At 43.1% G+C, this 22,381-nt stretch overlaps 1 protein-coding gene across 1 annotated transcript in view; it reads left to right on the top strand.

The window, feature by feature from the left end:
• GRID1 (glutamate ionotropic receptor delta type subunit 1) overlaps nt 1-22,381 on the top strand; it is a 647,037-nt gene that overhangs the window by 427,470 nt on the left and 197,186 nt on the right. The window contains exon 6 of the mRNA XM_059899403.1: nt 14,860-15,030. Coding sequence (XP_059755386.1) covers nt 14,860-15,030 — 171 coding nt within the window. The remainder of the gene's footprint in view (nt 1-14,859; nt 15,031-22,381) is intronic.

Genomic DNA, 22,381 nt, shown 5'->3' on the forward strand with positions numbered 1-22,381 from the left:
ATTCCTTTAAATACTTCTTTTCCCCCCTGGGACTCAGTTAAGTTACTTTGGAACATTTTGATTTTTCAAGACTTGCTTTGAAGCTTTGTTAAGCAGGACAAAACCAGTCCTTAGTCTGTTGCCATTTGACCCATTTTTGAGGATTGTTAAACCCCATCCTTTCAGGTGGTCCTTTCCCTCGTAGTTTCCTCATGCACATATGCTAATCGATACTCAGCTCAAGACTCAAAGGGAACTTTCTACACATTTCTAGAGGACTTTTTCTGTGTAGCTCTCTCTTCTCTGGAATTCTGCTTCCTTGGCCTTCTCAAACCCCAAACTCTCTCTTCCACTCATGGAGACCATCAGGTTCTGCCTAGGTTTCCCCTTCCTCTGCGGCAACCTGGAAAGTCTGTTGGAGCAATAAACTCAGGATTATTTCATTTATTTCTTTTTTCTTGGGTATCACTGTTCAGCTATGCCTGTCGTCCCACGTCTGAGAACTATTGTTTCATATGTTTCGTTTGTTTTTTAGTTATTTAAGGTGAGAAGTAAGTTCAACCTGTATTAGACCATCAAGGTCAGCATCTACACACTTAACTACCATGCTGTATATCTCTAGTCTTCTGAATTTATATTCTCAGATTTTTACACTTGGGTCTACAGAATTGGATCCAGTTTAGATGTAAGGGCTTTGATATGTTAAATACAGGCCTATAAACTTCAGAGCCATCCATTCCAGAGTTCTGTGCCATGCAATTTTATTTTAAAAACATCTTTGTAATTTGTTTTTGGTAATATTTCTGGATTTTAAATTATAAATGCAATTAAAAATTACAATTTTCTGTCAGCTCCTTGGGGTTAAAAAAAAACACAAGGTGTTAATGTGAAACATAAGGTCTCATTTCCTAGTGGTAGGGATAGTTGTACACAAATAAAAGTGGATTTAAATATTCTTCTGAGGTGAACAAATAGGTATTGCAAACAGAATAATTAAGTGGTTTGTAGCAAGCTAGCAAATGAATGCTGTGAAAGATCAGCCGCTATTATATTTATTTTTTTTCTTTTTGAATATCTGCCTGGGGAGTAAGCTGCAAATTAAAGCCTCAACCAGCTTTAAAAGTTTAACAACAGAATGAAAGCATTGGCTTTGTGTTATATAGATAGTTACTTAGGTCAGAGCTTTAAAAGTTTAAATTTTTGAGGTCCTCATTTTTTGTGTGTGTGGAATTCTGAAGAACTCCTTCCTTCCATCCCTCCCTTTCTCTCTCTTCTTCCCTCCCTCTTTTCTTCTCTCTTCTTCCTCCCTCATTCCCTTCCTTCCTTCCTTCATAAGTATTTGCTAGGCTTGGTGCTCAGCGCTAGGAAGGCAGCAGAATATGAGAGATCTATGCCCTGTCCTGGAGGAGCAAGTTCTGGTTCCAGCTCCAGCAAAGATGCAGTGCTAGACAAACACCTGCAGTTTCCTCCAGTGCAGGGAACACTGAGAATTCATAGTGCCCCAGATCTGGATCTGAGTTGTGGGTACACAACAAAGGACCAGAGGATCTGAATAAATGGAGTTTCTTTATGTGGCTCTTGAGACCCCCTTTCCGGGATGAATTCTGTGCTGCTCTGCTGGAGGCATAGGATTGCATGAAGGGCCACTTCTCTGCCTGTGACTGCAGAGTCCTGTTACATGGAAAATTTCTACTCAGACTCTGCCCCGAGTTATTGAACTGGGCAGACTTTGATTTGTCCTGCTCTCCAAATGGCAGACCAAACTATTTTTAGCCTGTCCCTACAGTTATTTTAGTGCTTTTAATGCCCAGGTCCAGACCTACAGAAATATACATTTCAGGTCCAACTTAGAGCATATTTCAGGAATATCACATCTGAAAAAGAGAGGGTAAGATTAGCAAACGCTGAACCACTTCTGGGAATTGTTTTGACTTACCTTAGATGTTCTAAGTTCACTGGAATTAAGGGAAACTGTATGAGTAGAGGTGGGTGACATGGGGTTGTAAGAATTCAGAACTTGCAAGGTTGGAGGAAGCAGGAAGGCTGAAGAAGATGGAGGGAAAAGAGGGGGGCAGGATGAAGAGGGAGAGACAGGAGACAGTGGAAATAGGAGAGGAGAAAGTGAAAGTTAGAGACAGGAAGGAAAGGAGAGGAGAGAAAGGGTGGATGACTCTCACCGATAGCCCACTCAAGCTGTCATCCGTAAATAACCAGCCAATCAGAGGAGCTTTAGGGACTGTCCCCAGTAAATGCTGGGGACATGTGTGTGTCCCCTGGCTCATTGGAGGGCAGATATCCACCTTGTGCTCATGGCCAAATAAAATAGAATAAAATGTGATGAAATAAAAACTCAATTAAATGAAATAGAATAAAAGAGCCACTAAAAATGCAAAGCTCTGGGCAAATTTAACCTTCTCAGGCAAGACGGAAGATTCTCCTGGTAAACGAGCAGGCCTGGGGAGGGTTTCCCAGAACTTCACAGAGAGCCTGAGGGGACATCCGTCCAGCCCTCTGGCCACAGGCAGCTGCAGGTCTTTAGGGAACAAGTTCAGCTGCTTATTGCTGGCTGGTCTGACTGGACCATTCATGGGAATGGGCTGTGATGGAGGAGGTGGGGTGGGGGAGAGCCCTGCCACCTGTACCACTCGGCAACCCGAGTATAAAGGGGCAGGAAGAGTGTGGGCTTGTGATCAGAAACTGTGCCATTTATAAAAATAAAAGAAGCCATACAAATTTTCAATCAGTGGGCCATTTTAAAGAAAATGATGGAGTGGTTGAGTCCAGTCAAGTATATGCTGGGGTCTCTTGGAGATGAGGAGCAGGAAAGAACTCAAAGCAAATTGGGGTGGTCAGCTATGGGCTCCTTTAGGGGTGAGGAAGAGGCTGCAGGAGCAATGGGTGACAGGAAGGGCAGGAAAAGGGCTGCTCTGGCTTGCTTGGAGGCCAGGCTGGCGCGGGTCTTCTGTTGGCCTTCTAAGGTTGTAAAAAGAGCTTTAGTTTTTGAATTAGAAGGATAAGCAGTACTTGCTGCAAAACTTTGTGCTAGAAGTGTTGGATCCCATTGAATTAAAGTCACTGAATTAAGTCAAAAACCCTGGAAGTACTGTTATCCCATGTACTGATGACACTCAAAGGAATTAAGTGCCTTGTCCAAGTTACAGAGCCAGGAAGAGGAGAAGCCATGGACAGAACCCAAACCCATCTGATTCCAGATCCTACAGCCTCTTCACTTCACTGTATAATATCTTAGACCAGAGCTTCTCAAACATAACATGCCTATGAATCACCTGGGGCTGGTGTCAAAATGCAGATTCTGGTTAGATAGGTCTGGGAGGAGTCTGAGAGTCTGCATTTCTAACAAGCTGGCAGTGATGCTGATTCTTTTAGTCCCTGGGCCACATTTGGAGGAACAAAGGGGATCCTCTATGGCTATTTTCGATATACTATGTAAAATAGGGAGACTCATGCATGCCCCATGTTTTCTTAGGGGATAAATAATGAGACATGGTATGTCTCTGGTCAAAACAACCTCTCAGAAGGTGCCCTTCTTCTCTGCCTTCTGTCCTGGAAATGGAACCAGCACAAGCTTTGGCAGCTTCTTCCTGCCCTGTCTTCCTCACCAGGATGTCTTTGTCTCCTTGGAGCCTTAGCTTGCCTTGCCTTAAGCGCTCCATAGGGACCCGAATACAGCAGGCATTTGAAAAGCCTGTTGACTTTGCTGGGAGTAATTCTTTCATCACAGCTTTATTGAATTCTCCTTCAATCTTCTCAACTTCTCTCAAGCCAGCCTTGTCTGTGAAGTTTCTCTACGATCATCAACTTTAAATTACTGACACCATCTTTTTTATGAGGAAAATAAATTTTATTATTTTTCCAGAGATGGAATAATGCTGGTATCACACAGATGTTTGATAGATCTAGGTCTTTCTAAGGAATAAAAGGAAATGACTAATAATGTGATTGCACAGCCCTATGTAAGTTTAGAACTCTAAATAAATATTTAATAATAGTTTCCCCTGATATCAGAAGGTTCAGAAATTTTACTGAAGTCTTAAAGATCAGACAAAAACTTACTTGTGTATGAGGTTCGCATCTCCTTTGCCAAAATGTGTATTTAGAAAAAGGAGACCCTTATCATTTTGATTGCTATTTCGAAGATTTCTCCTCATTATAAAAATTTATCCTCTTTGCTATTCATACTTGAAGTGAGACTTCTGTAGTGATTCTCCCTCTGTTTTAAGTAAAATATTTTTAAGAAGTTTAAAAGATACACAGCACGATATAACAAACACCTACATGTCCACCATTCAAATTTTGCATTATTTGAGATCTTAATTTTTAAGAAATTGACCATTTCAGATAGATTTGGAGTCTTTTCTGTACCCACTTACCTTGGAGTCTGTTCTGTACCCACTTACCGATCCCATTAAATTCTGTACCAGACAGATTGATGTTGACTATAAATTACAGAAAAATCTGAATCTGATTTCCTTAAGTGGACCGAAATTTTATTATCTCTCCTTAGAGGAGGCTCAGAGATATGCCATATGGTTACAGGGCAGAGTGATTCAGAGGCTGAGTCGTACCCTTAGGACCCCTGTTTGGTCTGTGGTCCTCAGTGTGCTGGGCCTGCCCTCACATGGAATCTCCCTGTGATTCAAACCTCCAGAGGCAGAAAGTTGCTGTCTTTTCTAGGTCTTCTTAATACTGAGCAAACCTCAGAATCCCTCAAAGAGAACCCCCCCTCACATCTCAGCAATCAGAAATGGAGTCATGTACCCTCCCTAAAACTGCTGAAAGTAGTAGGACCACGCAGGTTGGCTCAGACCAAGCAGGATGTACCTCTGGTTCTGGGCACAGGGGGTCACTCCGACTTGGAATCCCATGGTGGAGGGCAGGGCACCTGTTCACATGAGGGCTGTGCCAGCACAGAAGAAGAGGGGCGAGATGGTCAGGAAGGCAGCAGATCTGTTTGTTCCCCAGTGGCAACCCTCTCCTGAGGTCGGTGCGTGTCCTTCACAGTCATGTTTGTATCGTCTCATTACATACATTTCTACTGTTTGATATATCATTCTGTAACTTGCTCTTCATTGTCTTCCTTTCTTTTTCCGTTTTCCTTAGCTCTGTTATCTACAGCTCTACAGGTAATAACGTAGTACTGTAGATTTATTCAGTCTTTTTTATTCCTGCATAGTAGCTCACCATACAAATTCCATTGCTTCTTGGTTCTATTTTTGTTGTCTTCATTGTTGATTTTACATCAGAGGTCTGAATGGAAGTGAGGAAGAAACAGCTAAGTCTGACAGATACTGAAACTCCTTTGTCTCCAAATTATTCTGTCAGTGTTGTCATCATCGTTTATATTCTCGCAGTTGGCAGCAAGGAAGACTTTAAAAACCCTTACTAGCTTCCATATCAGTGGTTCATCACCTTTTTGGAGTCAAAGGCTTCTTTGGAAACCTGTGGTCTTTTCTCCACAGGAAAATGCACACATACTTGTATACTTTACATTTGGGGGGAAAGGTGGGCCCCCCAGAAGCCAGCCAGAGACACTGGCTGAAGACACACGTTACCTCTGAACGGTGACTATCAGATCCCATTCTGTTCCTTTCTGTGCTCTTTAAGAAGGACAATTTTGGTTTCGATCAGTGAATTAAGTATGTCCTGTCTGGGAGGTTGTGAGGATTGGATTTTCTTTCGAATTTTTCTAATTTTTCTTCAGTTTTAACTCTTTGTAAGTGGAGATTTGTAGAGGTTTCCTAATAATTTAATTGAGCCAAAATAAAGATCACCTAAGCTTCAGTGTGTATTCTCAGAACAAATTTAGAGACAGTAAATATTTTTATTATTCAGTGCATGATGTAAGTCTCACATTTTATTGTTTTCATAGAAATCTTTCTTTAGGTGTGCTACAAGACACAAAAGAGTCTTTTTTTCCCCCCTGATGACTGGCAAGAAGGATGTAATGTTACTGGGAGCGTCATCCTTGTTTTCTTCTCTACTTCTTTTAGTTGTTACAATATTTTTATTACCAAACTGCATATAATTCTTCCATTGAAAAAGAAGCTAGTTCCAGCAGTAGTTTGCTATCTCTCTGTTTTAATTCCACAGTCAATATGTGCTCCATTTCCTACATTTTACCATCTTTAAAGATGATCCATTTGGAACCACTTTAGTCCAAGACAGCGTCATCTCTCACAAAGATAATCTCTTGAGTGAGCAGTATTGAGAGAGGATTTATAGTGGAGCCTTCTAGATTGCAGGAGAGGAAGGTAACAGAAATTCAGGGGGGATATTTCTGGAGCAACAGAAAATAAATAAGGTGGAACCTGCCAGATATTTACCTTCTTCCACCTATAATAGTGAGATGATTCAAGAATACAATTGGGATTTAACCAAATGGAAAAGGTTACACATGCTTCTCTTGGGCCCCTCAGAACTAGGCCTCCTTTTAATATTAATGACAGTGAACTTTGGAGAAGGCAGGCAAATGAAGCAAATGTAAATTGTAGCATAAGAACTGAGGTTTAGTCAATCACACAGCCAAGACACATAGAGAGGGATTTGGGAGATGGATAGGTATCCCAAGAAAAAGGCAGGGCCATGCCTTAAAGAATTAAAATTCTATATACAAGGTTGAGTAGTATGTCTTTACAGAAGAATAATTAGCTTGAATGACACTCCCAAAAGGAAAAGAACTAAAAAAGGTGGAAGTAATGTATTTTAAAAATAGTTTAAAATAAGTCACTGAACAGTCGAGAGTAATGTCCACAAGAGCCAAATATAAAGTGAAAATGGAAACTCTGGGAAATAGTTGAGCTTCAAATTAGGTTTTGCCTTCAATCTATTGGTCACGCTGTGGAGACCTTGAGCTTTTTGTTCTTCTGGCTGTGTGGGACATAGAACACATGAGGTTCAGTGTAAGGACCAAGCAAATGAGAGATTTCCACATAAAGCTGGAAACTTACATCCTCAGTATAAGGGTTGATGAGAAACAAACCCACTGTGCAGAAGGGAATAGGAAGGGAAATTTCCTGCCTTGACTTGGAGTTGTCTAGAGAAGGGATATTTTCTTGAGAAGTGATAACTCTCATGCAGGCTTGTGATCCAAGTCACACCACCTGTGGTGCCTAACAAAGCACAAAGGAAAATCTCATGTTAAATTATGTAGTTATAGATTGGGAGTGATCCTAGCTAGATGGTAGAAGCAAGCATAAATATTTTCCGAAGTAATGGCAATTGCGTCAAACTTCAAAGAATTCCTAAGGAAGTTCTAGGAGAATAAGATTGCATTTGAGAAAGAAAGAAAGAGAAGGAGGGAGGGAAGGAGGGTGGAAGGAAGGGAGGGAGGAAGGAAGGAAGGAAGGAAGGAAAGAAGGAAGGAAGAAAGGAAGGAAGGAAGGAAAAAGGGAAGGAGGGAGGATGAGAGAGAAAGAAAAGCCATCATGAGTGAAATCCCAGGAAAAAAAAAAAGGGGGACAGATTCATCAGATCTGAAGTGACTTTAGATATTAGAATTACCTGACATAGAATATGAAATAAGTACGCTTAGATATGTTTCAAAAGTAAAGAGATGCTGGAAAATATGAGCAAGGAATAAAAACACATTTTAAAAAGAAGCAGAATTAAGAAAGAAACAGAGCTTCAGGAAATTAAAAACCTAATAATTGAAGCTAAAAAAAAAATCAAAGTGGACACATATAGAGAAAGAATTAGTGAAGTGGAAAATATGAAGAGATTATTTGGGATGTAGCCCAGAGAAACAAAGAGGTGGAAAATATGAAAGAGAGGCTAATAAACATAAAAGATAGAATAAGATCTAACATACTGTTGATTGGATTTCCAGAAGGAAATAGGAGATAACAGGGAAAAATAACATTAAAGGAAATTATGGTTTAGACTTCTCTAGAATTATTGAAAGAAACTAAACCCCAGATCTAGGAAGCCCAAGGATCAGGAGCAGAATAAAAATGAGAAATCCACACCTCATAGTGTGACTGCAGAACACCAGAGACTATAAAAAGTCTGAAGAGCATCCAGAGAGAAAACACAGGTCATCTTCAAAGGAATGACAGTTAAACTGATTCCTAATAACTAGAGGTTGTGGCCTGAATAATGGTCCACAAAGATATCCAGGGCCTAGTCCCTGGAAACTGTGAGTGTCACCTTATATGGCAGAAGAGATTTTGTAACATGATTAACAGTCTTGAAATGGGGAGATTACCTTGGGTTATCCAAGTGTACCCTAAATAGAACCCCAGGTGTCCTTTTAAGAGGAAGGCAAAGGGATATTTAACTATACAGAAGAGGAGAAGGCAATGTGACCAGGGAGGAAGAGATTGGAGTGATGTGGCTACAAGCAAAGAGGTGCTGGCAACCACGAGAAACTGGAAGAGGCAAGGAACAGATTCTCCCCTAGAGCCTCTGGAAGGAGTATATCCTTGCCAACATTCTCATATCAGCCCAGTGAGACTGATTTTTGGACTTCTGGCCTGTGGAACTGTGACAGAATAAAATGCTGTTGTTCCAAGCCACTAAGTTTGTTTTAATTTGTTATTGCAACCATAGGAAACTAATACACTGGACAAAAATAGAAGCAAGAGTACAGTGTAATATTATCTTCACTGTGCTATGAAAAATAGTGTTCAACTTAGAATTTTCTATTTCAAGAATGAGCGAAACAAAAGATAAAAGATATTTTCCAATAAACAGAAACGAAGTTTATCACCAGCAAACCCACATTAAAGGAAATCCTAAATGATATACTTCAGGGGGAGAAATAATGATCTCAGATGTAAGGTTTGAGGTCCACAGAAGAATGTTTAACAAATATATTGATAAATATTGGTTAAGTAGATAAATATTAACTGTATAAAACAATGGAAATTATGTGTGATAAGAGGACACAAAGAAAGGTAGAATTAAAATACTAGATATTATTCTCACATTAGTTGAAATGATGGTGGTTAGAGATAAAGATTGAAGAAGAGAGTAAAAAATAATGATTAATTTTACACTTATGCATATTAAAATATCTATGATATCCAATGAGAGAATAATGGATAATATAACTTCTAAAAGAGGGTAAGAAAATGAAAATAGGAAAAAATCATTCCAAGAGGAAGCTAAAAAGAAGGAAGAAAAAAGAAATGGTAAAATATGTAAATAATATGATAAAATTAAACCATATATATATGTAATCATAATCCAATATAAATGGATTAAGATTTCTACTCAAATGTCTAGGACGGATATAAAAAATCGAGTATATTTTGCTTACAGGAGTCCTACCTAAAATGTGAGACAGAGGAAGACTGACAGCAAAGTAATGAGAAAAAAGCAGGCAGATTCTAACCAAAATAAAACTGGTGTAGATATGTTAATAACAGTAGACTATAAGGCAAGGTGCATTACTAGAAATAAAGAGGATATCTAAATAATGATAAAAGGTTCAGTTGAGCAAGGGGTTGTGATTCTAAACTTACATGTAATTAATAAAAGACAATATGGTTTTTGAAAATACAGACTGAATACAAAGAGAAATAGAAAAATTCCTCATCTAATGGACCTAAAAACAGACCATTGAAATCAACGACAATTGGACAGTGAACATGCATGAAACATTCATGCAAACTGTCACAAAATGAGGCTCAATAAATTTTAAAGGATTTGTATCACACGGTCCACATTCTTGGGTTACAATGCATTTAAAGTTAAATCAATATGAAGATTACTAAAAAACAAAAAAATAACCTCATGTTTGGAAAATTTTGGAAAAAAAAATCTCTAGTAAACTACTAATGGGTCAAAAATAAATCAAAAAGGAATTTTAGAAATAATGATACAATTAATATATGTGATAACTTCTGGGACACAACCAAAGCAATGTTCAGGTGTAGATATATAGTCTTAAATACTTCATTAGGAAAGACAAAAGCTTTCCTAAGCTTCATATGAAAAAATGTTTGAAAAATAACCACTTAATAAATCCAAAGAAAATGGAAAAATAATAATAATAAAGATGAGTAGACATTAATGAAATAGAAAACCAACACATAAAAGAGTATCAGTTAAGCCAAAACTTACTTTTTAAAGAGAATTTATAAAATACACAAACTTCTAGGATCAAAGTAAGAGAGAAGACACAAATACAGATTATTAGAAATGGATGATGGCACACAACTTTAGATACACTGGAGAGAATAGAAGAAGTAGAGTGACATTGTGAACAACTTATGCCATTAATTGGAAAATTTGGACAACATGGCTGAATTTTTAGAAAAAAGTGACTTAGGGCAAGGAAGGCAAAACAAGCAAAATTCCTATGAAAATAAGGAAATTTAATTAGTAATAAAAATCTTTCTACAAAGAAAACACCAGTTTAGATGAATTTATAGGCTAGTTCTACCTAACATTCTGGAAGCTGGAGAAGATATTTGCAGCATGTGACAAAAATGTAATATCCAGAACTAAAAAAAAAAGTCCCACAAATCAATATGCAAGATATCCAACCCAGGAAATTGGACAAAAACACAGACACAAGAAAGGAAACACAAATGATTCATGAATGTATGAAAGATATTTAACTCTATTAAGAATTAGGGAAGTGGAAATTAAAGTCCAGTGATGTACCAGTTCATTCTCACCAGATTGGCAAATATTAGGAAGTCATAGGATATTAGGAGCAGGGAACGATGCAGAACAACAGGAACTCTCTTCACCACACACAATTATAAGTGGATACAAATCACTTTGGAAATTTGGTATTACCTAGTAAACTTGAACATGTACATATTCTCCCATGGAAGAATTCTAATTCCAGGTATATAGAGAAATTCTTAAAAGTATGTACCAAGACACACAGGCAGGAAAAATGTACATAGAAGCTTTGTTCCTAATAGCAAAGAAGCAAAAACATTCAAATGGTAATCACAATAGGGTGAATACATTGTGGCAGAATCACACAGCACAATAGTACAGCTGTGAAAATGAATAAACCAGAGCTGCATCCATCACCATGAATAGATCACAAAAACTTAATGTTAAACCCAGTGGGTTTTAGACATTGGTGAGTACTGGAATTGTCTGGAGAGCCAGTGGAGACAGAAGCCTTGCTTGTGGAAATGGGACTGGACTGTACCTCTGTAATTTTGCCAGTTCCCCAGGTGATCCTGATACACAACAAAGTTTGAGAACCACTGTGTTAAAACACAGTTGTAAGAGGCGTGCAGAATGTTTAGCTTACACAAAGGTGAACAAAACGTACAAGACTAAGATATATGTTATTTAGGTTACGTACATAAGTTATAGCAAGACAAAGGCAGCTCCTGGTGAGGAGGAAACGGTAAGCATTTGGGGAGGAGGCATCCAACCAAGATGCGGGTTATTTTTTGATGGAAGGTACACTGAAATCATTTTATTATTCATACTTCATGTAGTGTTTGTGCATTAAGATATATTTCACAAGGCAAACTTAAAAAGTAATCAAATAAGCAAGATTTATTTTGAGCCTGTGCCCTTCAGCACTTCAGTGAGCTTCTGGGTATGATGTGTTACTGTTTCATTGCTGCCTTGATGACTTTGGTGAGGTCAGTGGAGATCACACAGTATATACGCATTGTCTTGTTTCTTCTACTCATCAGCAGCACTGTCTGGAAGGAATGTCCAACTGGGACAGAGGGGAAGTTTGTTCTCCATGTGGGTTGTGTCAGTAGGCTGCTTGCATTGCCTTCTGCACCCTTAGGAAGGCCCGGAGTTTGGTCCTGTTCACAGTGGTCCAGAGGCTGACCTGGTGTGCAGCCTGGAGGCAGTGCCTGCCTGACAGCAGCGAGCAGATACCTGTGTGCAGCCCAGTGGTACTGAAGGGACATGGTGGGGCCAACAGGACAGGAGAGGGCCTGGCATGAAGCTGCCGGAACTGATCGATGATGCAGGCTTGGAAGTCTCCAAGGGAAGGATACATTCCTAGGAGAAGTGACCCTTTTTCTTGCCTCCAAGCGATCCGGGGGAGTTGCTTCCATGGATTCTTAGAATGTGATTGCAGCTATCTCTGTACTAGATACTAAGGATAGGCCCAGAAGTGTGGGGAGGTGTGTAGGAGTGCTTTGGCAGACAAGACTATGTGCTTCAACCCCGAGTGAGTGGGTGAGAATTGGGCCACGGGAGATGGGAGGTCTGCAGAAATCCAGCTGATCCTTACTCTGAGGAAGGCTTATAGCAGCTAATGGGTTGGAGGAAGCTGTACCAAGTTCTCATCTCTGACCTGGGTAGGCAGAATCGAAAAGGAATAGTCTGGAGGTCAGGGCTACTTGGGACAGGGACCCAGCCCCCTTGATTAGGTCCTGGCTGCCCTGGCTTCTTTAGCCACTCACGCCAGGTGCTGCTGCATGTGGCCAGGGAAGGTGAGGGTTACACCTATTAGAAAGGTACTGTGTTCCCCCATCAGCCAGGTCCCCTACAATTTCCAGGGTTCTTCTTGGGGCGCAGTAGGGAGGGTTCAATGCCACTGACTCTCCCATCGGGAAGTTGAGGGTGCAGGAGAGGTTTAATAAAAGAACTTCTGTGGTGACCTCTGCTATGAAGAGTAAGCGAGAAAAACAAAAGGTTTGTAACATATCCATTTCCTTTCCAAGATGTGCTGGCTTTGATGAAGCCCTTTATGCATAATTCAAATTACATTCTTCATGACCTCATGATTTTTCTAGGTTAAAAAAAAAAAATCCCCCTCTCCCCCACCGCAAAGGCCTCTATATTCCTTCTCCAAGTAAAGCTGACCACTCCGCTCATTGCTCTTTCTTATAGTTCTACTTACTATTAGGTCAGAATATGATTTCTCTCATCCTACTATCCTATGCTTGGGGCAAGGCATCCATTAGCAGGACAGCTAAGAGCAGAGCACAAACGTCCAGGCTCAGCTACATTCTCTGCTTCGTTTCCTGAAGCCCAACTGGGTCCTGGGCCCGTCTCACTTGGTGGTCCTATAAGAACATTCTGCAATTTCCTCACCATTGATTGTCAGTTGGTCCCAATCCAACAAGATCACTGTCCCTTAAACAGACTTTTGTCTGAAATACAAAGTTTAAGTGGCTTAAACCCAGATTCAGTAGGTAACAGCACTTTAATTCTTTTGAAATGCCTGCAGTTCTGCATACTTGGGAACTACTGATCATTCTAAAAGGATGCAACTCTTAATTTCTTCCTTTCTCCCAGATCTAGCATATGGCTACAACTGACCACTCTGTCTACACACTCATATTGAGTACCTAGGGCAGTTCCTGAAATACTTTGTTTACCCTTATACTCTTAAACATGTTATGTTCTTGTTTAAGTGATTTTGAAACTCCTGATCACTCATTTCTAACCTCATTAGGTCCATTTATACCATCTCATTGTCTCAACTCTAGACTGTGTCATCTGCAAGGAGGAAGACTTAAGACCAATTTTAAAACACAGTTATTCACAGTTAAAATCTTGACGTGCAACCAACACTGATGGAGTCACTTCTTAGAACCAGCGAACCAGGGCTTTCTTAACCTGACTCTCTCCCACCGCCAAAACCCTCGGTGAATGTCCATTTCTTGTAGTTCCTGTGTTGATCTCAGACATGGAGCTGTTTTGTTCCTCTCTAATCCTCGCTCCATACAGCAGCCAGAGATTTTTTTAAAATGTAAATCTGACTGTGGCTAGTTGGTGCATAAAATCTTTCAAGGGCTTCTCATTGTCTCTAGTGTGGATGATTTAGCGGGATTTACTGAACCCCACACCCATATCTGGCCCAGGACACAGATCCCACGCTGCCTTTGACCATCCCTCCCCCCTGCCAGTGGCCCTGCCCCTCCCTAGGTTGGAGGGGCACCCTGCTACCTGTACCAGAAGAGGGTAACACAGGGTGCCACCTGTTGCCCACATCTTTAGGAGCACGGCCAACAACTCAGCTCTGCACTGCCCTTCCCCCTGCCCCCCCCCCCCACCTGCAAGCACTTTGCCTAACAAGGTCATCCTTCAGGTTCAGCTTCAGCACTAATTCCTCACACAAGCCTCATCCTGGAAAGAGCTCCCCTTAGCCTGCCCCCTTTGCTATTTCTATGCGTGAGAGTGCTCATTTAAAATAGGATAATAATAGGATCTTCCTCATAGAATTCCTAGGGTTGTTGTGAGTACCAACTGAGAAAATGTGTGTAAAGAGCTTAGCAAGTGGTCTCATGTGGAAGCACGATGGGTTTCCTTTGCCCCTAGATTTCCATATGACATCACTCAGCATTTTTCATCCAATGATGAAACCTTGAGTTTCATCAGATGGGATTAAGCCTGACTCATTCACTGCTATATGCCCAGCGCTCAACACAGAACAAATCACAGAGGAGCTGTTGGGTAGATTTTGTGCAATGAATGAGTGGACATATTTTTAAAATTTGTATGCAAATCTTTTTTTAAAAAAAATCTAATTATTAAAGAATTAGGGGAAACTCATTGCATTTTGGTCAGCTATGCCAGAGAAAACCAGTTTTCTCCTTGTCTAAATCAGGTAGATGACTCCCAACAGGAAATTTAGCCTTTAATTCCAGCTAATGCCTGTTGTGACATTTGACAGCACTGGTTCTTTTAGAGTTTGACTCCGTGGAAGCCAGTGCATTGGTGGTTTAGCTGCAGATATCTTTTCCTGTCCTTCAGGGAAGGTGTTGAATAATCCTGTTTGCATTTTAGGGTAAGCAAGTATTATTTGTAAATAAGCAACAAATGAATTCTTTGACCTTGGGCCCAAACTCATAACCCCTTTGGCATCAGCTATTTAGGCTGTAGACCTAGACAACTACTGTTAAGTCTTTTGCAGAGATCATGAGTTCATGAGTCAATGGTAAACATTTCTGGTTATCTTCCCAGGAAATCAGTGACCCAGAGATCCTGGATCTGGTCCACAGCGCCCTTGGCAGGATGACCGTGGTCCGGCAGATCTTCCCATCTGCAAAGGACAACCAGAAATGCATGAGGAACAACCACCGCATCTCTTCCCTGCTCTGCGACCCCCAGGAAGGCTACCTCCAAATGCTGCAGGTCAGTGCTTGCCTCCCAAGCTCCCTCCAGGAGGGAGTCTCACCCGTACACTTGGCCTGTCATGGTCAGCGATATGCCTCAGCTCTGGCTGAGTGCCCTTGCTCACCAACTTTAATAACTAGAACTCTGTCATTTGCTGAAATGGAAACCAGTCAACTGGGCAGTGCCTCTAAGCACATTAGCAGGCAGTTGTGGCCATTGTCAGCAGACAGGACATACGAGCTCACTGGGTGCCTCTGATATTTAAAAGTTGCATGCTTAGGGAGTAAGGAGAGTCCTGTCTCTTAGGCTTCTGTGATGACTGTTTTGTGGGGCATGATTTCATCTGGCAGGACTGGGGGTAGAGCCTTCCTGCAGGGAGTCATCATTTTGAACCTGTTTTAAGTTCTTCCGTGTAGAAAGTCAGTAATGTGGAAACAGCTGGGAACTGTCCCAGTTCATCTTCTGAATGCTGAGGCTTAGGTCAACCAGAACATGCTGGATTCCCAGCTGAGCAGGGAGGGACAAAAGGGTAGGAGCCTCACTTGCCCACCTCTTCCGTTCCTTCCAAGATGAGAAGTACAGCATGTATGGTTAGTTACTCTGCCACTCTCTTGACAGAGGTGCAATCAGCGTTAGCTCCTCTTGGGCCAGGGAGGAGGATGTGGAGCTGTGCACCTGTTGTGAGAGGTGGTTTTCTCCCTGGATGTTTGGTGGTAACAGTGAAGCATTGTGGAGACTGTCTGTTGGTAGCCCGGCATCTGCATCTCCACTAGGAATAGAGCACCCAAGAAAACTTTCATTTGACGCTTGGAAATTTCTCCCAGTTGGGTTTGTGAAGAGTGCTCAGAAGTTTGTGCATGGGATATGCTTGCCACTCAGCATTTGAAACTAGTTACACCTTCTTTACTTAGCCAGGCATAAGGATTGTAGGGCAGAAATGGGCTGTATCTGCCACCTGAGTATCAGTGCCACCCCAGAACATCTTGGTATCATCTAATCAGGGGGCACATGTTTTGCGGAGGGGTGTTATTAGAATCTCTAGGGTAGGCTGGGTACATGTGTGATTTGCCATGGTACCAAATCCAGTCTATCACCTTATATGGGCGGGGCGGGGGGAGGAAACACGCTCCAAGAGACAGCAAACGCTAGAAATATGTTCTTGGTTGATAGGGAAACACAGAAGACACTGGGATTTTAGCTGGAGTAACTCCCTCTTCCCCAAAGCCCATGGCTCCAGGGAGCCATGACAAGGTCTGGGGTCTTTTTAAGGTGGTGAAGGGTTGACCGAGAGAGTGGACCAAAGGCCTCCACAGGGCCATGGACTTGAGAGCCCTGGGCATATGGGCCAGACGTGGAAGGTGCTTAATGCAAGGATTTGTGTTTTTGGATCTTGCCGTGACCTGTTCTGCCTTCCTCTCGTCTGGAGTTTGGAAGAAGAGGTGAGGGGCTCTCATGGTGCCTCTGTATTTACCACCCCACTCTCCGTGTGGATGGAAGTGCAGTGCGACCATGTGGCCCAGGCAGTGTGTGCTCATCCCCACCCGGGGCAGGACAGGGAGGTGCCGGCCACTCTCTGTGGGGGCCAGACCCCGGGAGGGTCTCACTCCTAGGAAGGTCTCCCCCGGTTCTCTCTCCTCAAAGGGCTTTGTCCTCCTCCAAACGTACACCAGCCCTGCTGCGCCCTGCCCCATATCCCTCATCCATTTTTCTCAGTTCTTGCTTACCATACTGCACTCCTTCTACTCCAGGAGAAAGGAGGGCTGCTTCCCGTTACACCAACACGTGCTGCCCTGATGGGGTGGAGGGAGAGGAGAAAGTACTTCCTGTCTAGGTCTTGATTACTCATTTTGCCCTGGGCAAAAGGCTTAGGTGAGCTCTTTGGTTGCACATCAAACACATTGGATACAAAGAATCTGTCCTGGAGGCCAAGAGAGAAAAGGAGACTGATGGTAGCAGCGAGGAATGCAGTAGAGGGCTTTCTGAAATGACACACACCCATTAGGAGGATGAACAAAGCCATGGCTCTGAGGTGGGTAGCTAGTCATCATCAAGTGAGGTCAGTGCAATATCGAACCTAGAATCCTGGCCACCCTACCTCTCTTTGTTCCTTCTGAGACCCAGGCACTACATAAAGTGCAAGATTTAAGAGTGACATCATAGAGATCTTGTAGCAGTAGTAGCAGCAGTAGTAACAGTAGCAGCAGTAGCAGTAATAATAGCAGCAGTCACAGTAGCAGCAGCAGTGGCTATAATAGTGTTAGTAATAGTAGCGGTAGCAGTAGTAGTGATAGCGGCAGTAATAGTAGCAGCAGTAATAGCAGCAGAAGGAGTAGTAGCAGTAGTAGCAGCAGTAATAGCAGTAATAGTGACAGTAGCGGCAGTAACAGTAATAGTAACAGTAGCAGCACTAGTCACAGTAGCAGCAGCAGTGGCTATAGTAGTGTTAGTAGTAGTAGCAGTAGCAGTAGTATAGTAATAGTAGCAGTAGTAATAGCAGCCCAAGTAGTAGCAGTAGTAGCAGCAGTAATAGAAGTAATAGTAACAGTAGCAGCAGTAATAGTAGCAGTAGTCACAGTAGCAACAGTAGTACCTATAGTAGTGTTAGTAATAGTAGTGGTAGCAGTAGTAGTGACAGCAGCAGTAGTAGTAATAGTAGCGGTAGCGGTAATAGTAGTAGTAATAGTAGCAGTAGTCACAGTAGCAACAGTAGTACCTGTAGTAGTGTTAGTAATAGTAGTGGCAGCAGTAGTAGTGATAGCGGCAGTAGTAGTAATAGTAGTGGTAGCAGTAATAGTAGTAGTAATAGTAGCAGTAGCAGCAGTAGCAGTAATAGTAGCAGAAGTCACAGTAGCAACCGTAGTACCTGTAGTAGTGTTAGTAATAGTAGTGGTAGCAGTAGTAGTAATAGTAGCGGTAGTAGCAGTAGTAGTAGTAGCAGAAGCAGAAGCAGCAGTGGCAATAGTAGAAGTAGTAGCAACAGCAGCAACAGCACAGGAGCCAGCTTGCTTGGGTTCAAATTCCAGTAACTCTAGTTACTAACTATTATTATTTACTTGTCATTCTGTGCCTCAGTTTCCTTCTGTGTAAACTGGGGATTAGGTCACAACCTACCCCTCAGAGTCATAATGAAAATTAAAGGGGAGAACAACTGTTCGAAAGCAATTCGAACAAGGCTGAGCTCTTAACAGTACCGCTCTGGAGGAGGGAGCCAGGTGTGTTCAGGGTTTCCACGGCAAGGCTGAACACGGCCTCGTTATTTTGTGTATGATGTAGTCCGCTCTCTTCTTGAGCATGCTCTTGGAAAGCCTCACAGTGGGTGGGAGAGCACTTCCCACCTGTCCAGCCCCTGATCACCGGCATCCAGCACCACTTACTGTCTGCGTCAGTCACACAGGAACTCAGTCATCGCTGCCTTGTGTGGGAGAGGAGAGGCCTTGTCTTTGCGACCCGCTTAGCTCTTCAGACAAGACCCTGCTCCTTGGAGACTCTCGATAAGGACTGATGGGGTGGATCTGTTAAGAATGCAGGTCTTAACATAAGTTAAACTGTCTCTAGAAGCCTCTTTATAGATCCATAAATAAAATACGTTATTAAAGCAATCTATCTCCATTCATTGCATCTCCTTCCTTGTGCGGGCTATGACGAGAGGCAAACGTGGATTTATTTACTCATCCTACCCAACAACCATTTGGGCAGATTCATCTCATTTACAAGCCATTCCCTTCAAGTTTCCTCAGTAGCTATTACCACTTCTTTCCTTCTTAATGACAGTGTAGAAGGCAAACTGATTTCTACTAGCCTCTAGCTGTGAGATTTATGGAGAAGATTCTAACATGTTTAGCACAACCAACTGAAGGAAAAAAAAACAACATTGATGTCGCGGATTATTAACTTTGTCTTGATGAAATTAATGAAAATCCTTTTGGAAATGGAACCCTCAAGTCCATCTTTAGTTCCTCCCCGAGATGGCTGCTCTTGGGATGATAATTCTGGATTAGAAGTTTTCAAGCAGACCATCAAAAACGGGGGATTTTTACAGGATCATTCATCTCTCTGCTTCTGTACTGAGCTGGCCTCAGAAGCTCCATCTTCTTCTATTAGGCCTGTGGTCAGGGCTTTCTGTGCTCCAGAGCCAACCAGGCACTGTTATAGCAAATGATTTTGGTTCCTATTTAGTAAAGAGAACGTCTTTTGGAAGAAAAGTACTTAAATAAGTGGCTTCTAGTGGCTCCAAAAGTATTGCCTTTGCCAGTGTGCAATGCTGTTGTTTATTTTTCCCTACAAAGCACTGTCTTATTTGGGTGTTTCTGATTCTTGTTTTCTCGACAAGTTAGTTTAGGGCCTGTCTTACTCAGCCAGTAATAAAAGTGACAACCGGACCTTAAGGACCCCTGAGACTTTGCTCAGATTTCATGGGTAGCCTTGGTCAGAGAAGCATCTTTAGCATCCTTGGTCTCCAGAACTGCATTGCCTGGTGACTTCAGGGCTATAATTGACCTAACAGACACATTGTCACATTGTTACCCCATTTCTATTCAAATGTGTTTCCAAGGCGGGTCAGGTGAATGAGAGAAGCTGTGTTGTCTGGTCACTGTGAAGCCTGATGCTTGAATTAGGCTGCAGGGGCTAATGTGGTGTTATTATAAAATGCTCCCTCAGGTTGGAATTTCTCTTCTTTGTGCATTTTAAAGTTGTGGAATGGCTTGATAGATGGAATCACTCCTTCCTCGCTCAATCTATTAAAGCATTTCACCCTGCCCCTTACATCCCTGTTTCTTTAAGGCTTTCTGGACTCTTTCCCCAGCTTACAAGTTTTTTGTCAACGTGCCTGTAGAATTCTTTCCTCTGGAGCAACACTGAGCCTCCTCACCTCAGAGCTACCTTGGACTTCATGTCACTTTCTCTGGTTTTCTTCACCCTGAAGACCCAGATGGAACATGTAGGGGCCAGACTGGGGAAGCGTGATCATCGATGCCTTTGTCAGGGCCAGTTGAACAGGTGGTCTGCTTGGGTGCAGCTCGTTGCAGTTCTGGCCGCCGGTGGCCATGTGTACAACTGGAGGCCAGAGAGCCTCGGGTATAGCAAATGCTCCTCCACAACTCTCCCCCCTCCCCCCTCCTCGGATTCAACATGAGCAGAGATCCCCATCCTCTTGGCCCTCTGCCACCATCGGCTCCCTCCTCAGGCCTGGCCGTGGCGCCCTCTCTCAGGACGGGTGGGCTGGCAGCAGGTTGGCAGAGAGCTCTCGCCTGGAGATGGCTTTCTCAAGCTGTGACATCTGGGCGTCAGCTTGTCGTCCCAGCTGGACCCTCTACCGGCTGCTTGTCTGACTTCGCTGGACGGCTAGAGCCTGTCTAAGGATCTGGTCAGAGGTCAGTTCCTGCTGATTGCCTCTGTGAGGTCTCCCTGCACTTTGATTGATTAATTACTTTGCTTGATTAATGACGGAGGCAAGAGGAAACTGGGCTCTTTAGAAGCCTGGAGGAAATGCAGCCTTTCTTAATGAGCACATTTCCCACATTTTTAGTTTTGGTGTTGGGTGGGTAGTGGTCTGGTGGCGAGATGCAGCTGGCCCGTGTGGCTGTGACCCTGGCCTGCCATTCATCTTCCTTTGCCTTCCAGGATGATTTGTACCTTGATAATGTGGATGCACAAGAGTTCCCTGGGCCCCTGGAGTGCAAGGGAGGCAAGGCTGGAGCACCCTAATATGACTTGCCTCAATTCTCAGATTTACTGTGGAGAAACGTGCACAGAGCACTGGGAAGGCAGACAGCCAGGGACCTACCTAGCAGGGCCGTCATCCTCCGGGGCCTCTCCCTTCCAGCCTGACGGGGGTGGGCATAGGTCTCAGGCCGCTGAGGTCCAGATAGGACTGGACGCGGACAGGTCTCCTGAAGAGCTCAGCACATTTCACAGGGGGCTTCTATTTTCATTACTCCTGGCCCTAATCCTCCCGCTAGGGACTCAGTAAGGAAGTAAAATCATCTGAGCTTCTGATGGGGCTGCCTCTACCCAACCCAGTACCGATCCAGATGGGAAATCAATGCCTTTCCTGGTTTCAACAAGACAACAAATCCAAGTCTCGGAGATGGTGTCACATACAGTGGAGGTTGAGGTGGGACTTTCGCATTGCAGCTGCACAAACAGCCTCTAAGGTTCGAAGTCTTCCCGGAGAAGGCGTGTGTGCTTCTCCACAGCCCCACCCCCTCCACCCAGGGCCTCATCCTTTCTCCACATCTTGCTGGCTTCCCTTTCCCTATCCACCCTCTCTTTTCTCCCTCTGGGTCTTGACTCCAAGGTAAATTCTCCTCATTTTCTCATGAAGATCAATTTAACAATTTTACTGGTAGCCTTTGCTCCTGCTGACACAGGTATTTTCCTAAATAAAATATAGTTACTGATGTAGTGGGGATTCTGGGTGTTAACTGTTCAAAAACATGTTATCTTTCCATCCTTGGTCCTCTGGCTTCATGTGATTGGTCTTTAATTATTCAGCAGCCAGGAATGTCTGCCTGGGTTTCTCAAGAGCTGAAGCCCCAGTCAAGAGCTTATGGCTGAATTCTGTCTTCCGTTTCCTGCAGATGTGAGGACCTGCCTCTTATGTAGGTATTGACTTTGGAAATGCAAGCCTTGCCAGGATGCCCCCATCTCGTGGGAGCACATAACCCAGATTCTGACTACAGATGGGCAGTTCCACATGGAATATACCCATGTGGAGGTCCTGTTTCCTTTCCCAGGGTGGCTTCTGTCCTCCATCACTCCTATTCTAAGAGGCATCCTCTTTCCAAACACTTTGACATCTGTTTACATCGGTGTTTTTTCCTAAGAGCAGATTTAAAACTATTCATTCAACATCCATTAATTCCACAGACACCCCTGAAGCACTTATTATGGGCCAGTTCCTATGTTAGACATTTCACAAATGTTGTCTCTCTGAATTCTCACAAACTCCAAATAAATTGAGAATTTTAATCTCCGTATAGTAGCACGTTCCAGTTATGGAGAATGGCATATGCAAAGGCCAAGAAGCCAAGGAGAGCAGGGGCTGAATTCAGTGTCTGAGGCAAGGGGTGAGAGGCAAGAAGTGTTTGGAAATCAATCATCGAGGAGGGCAGCTGCAGGGCACCAAGGCTTGGGGTGCAGCCCTTGGAGATGTGACAGGGCAGGATGTACATCTGAGAGTGACAACTCGGTGCAGGGTGGAATTGGAGGGTCTGGGCTGGGAGACGAGGTAACCAGGGGTCACCATCTCCCCAGGGAGAAATGAGGGCACCTGAACTATGCAGTGGCCGTGGGAAGTGACCATGTAGAGAGGATGTTAGGAAGCTTCCCCAGGGGTGAAACCCCTAAGGCTGGGCAGGGGACGGGC

The sequence above is a fragment of the Balaenoptera ricei genome, chromosome 16, assembly GCF_028023285.1.
Source record: "Balaenoptera ricei isolate mBalRic1 chromosome 16, mBalRic1.hap2, whole genome shotgun sequence".
NCBI classification, from domain to species: domain Eukaryota; kingdom Metazoa; phylum Chordata; class Mammalia; order Artiodactyla; family Balaenopteridae; genus Balaenoptera; species Balaenoptera ricei.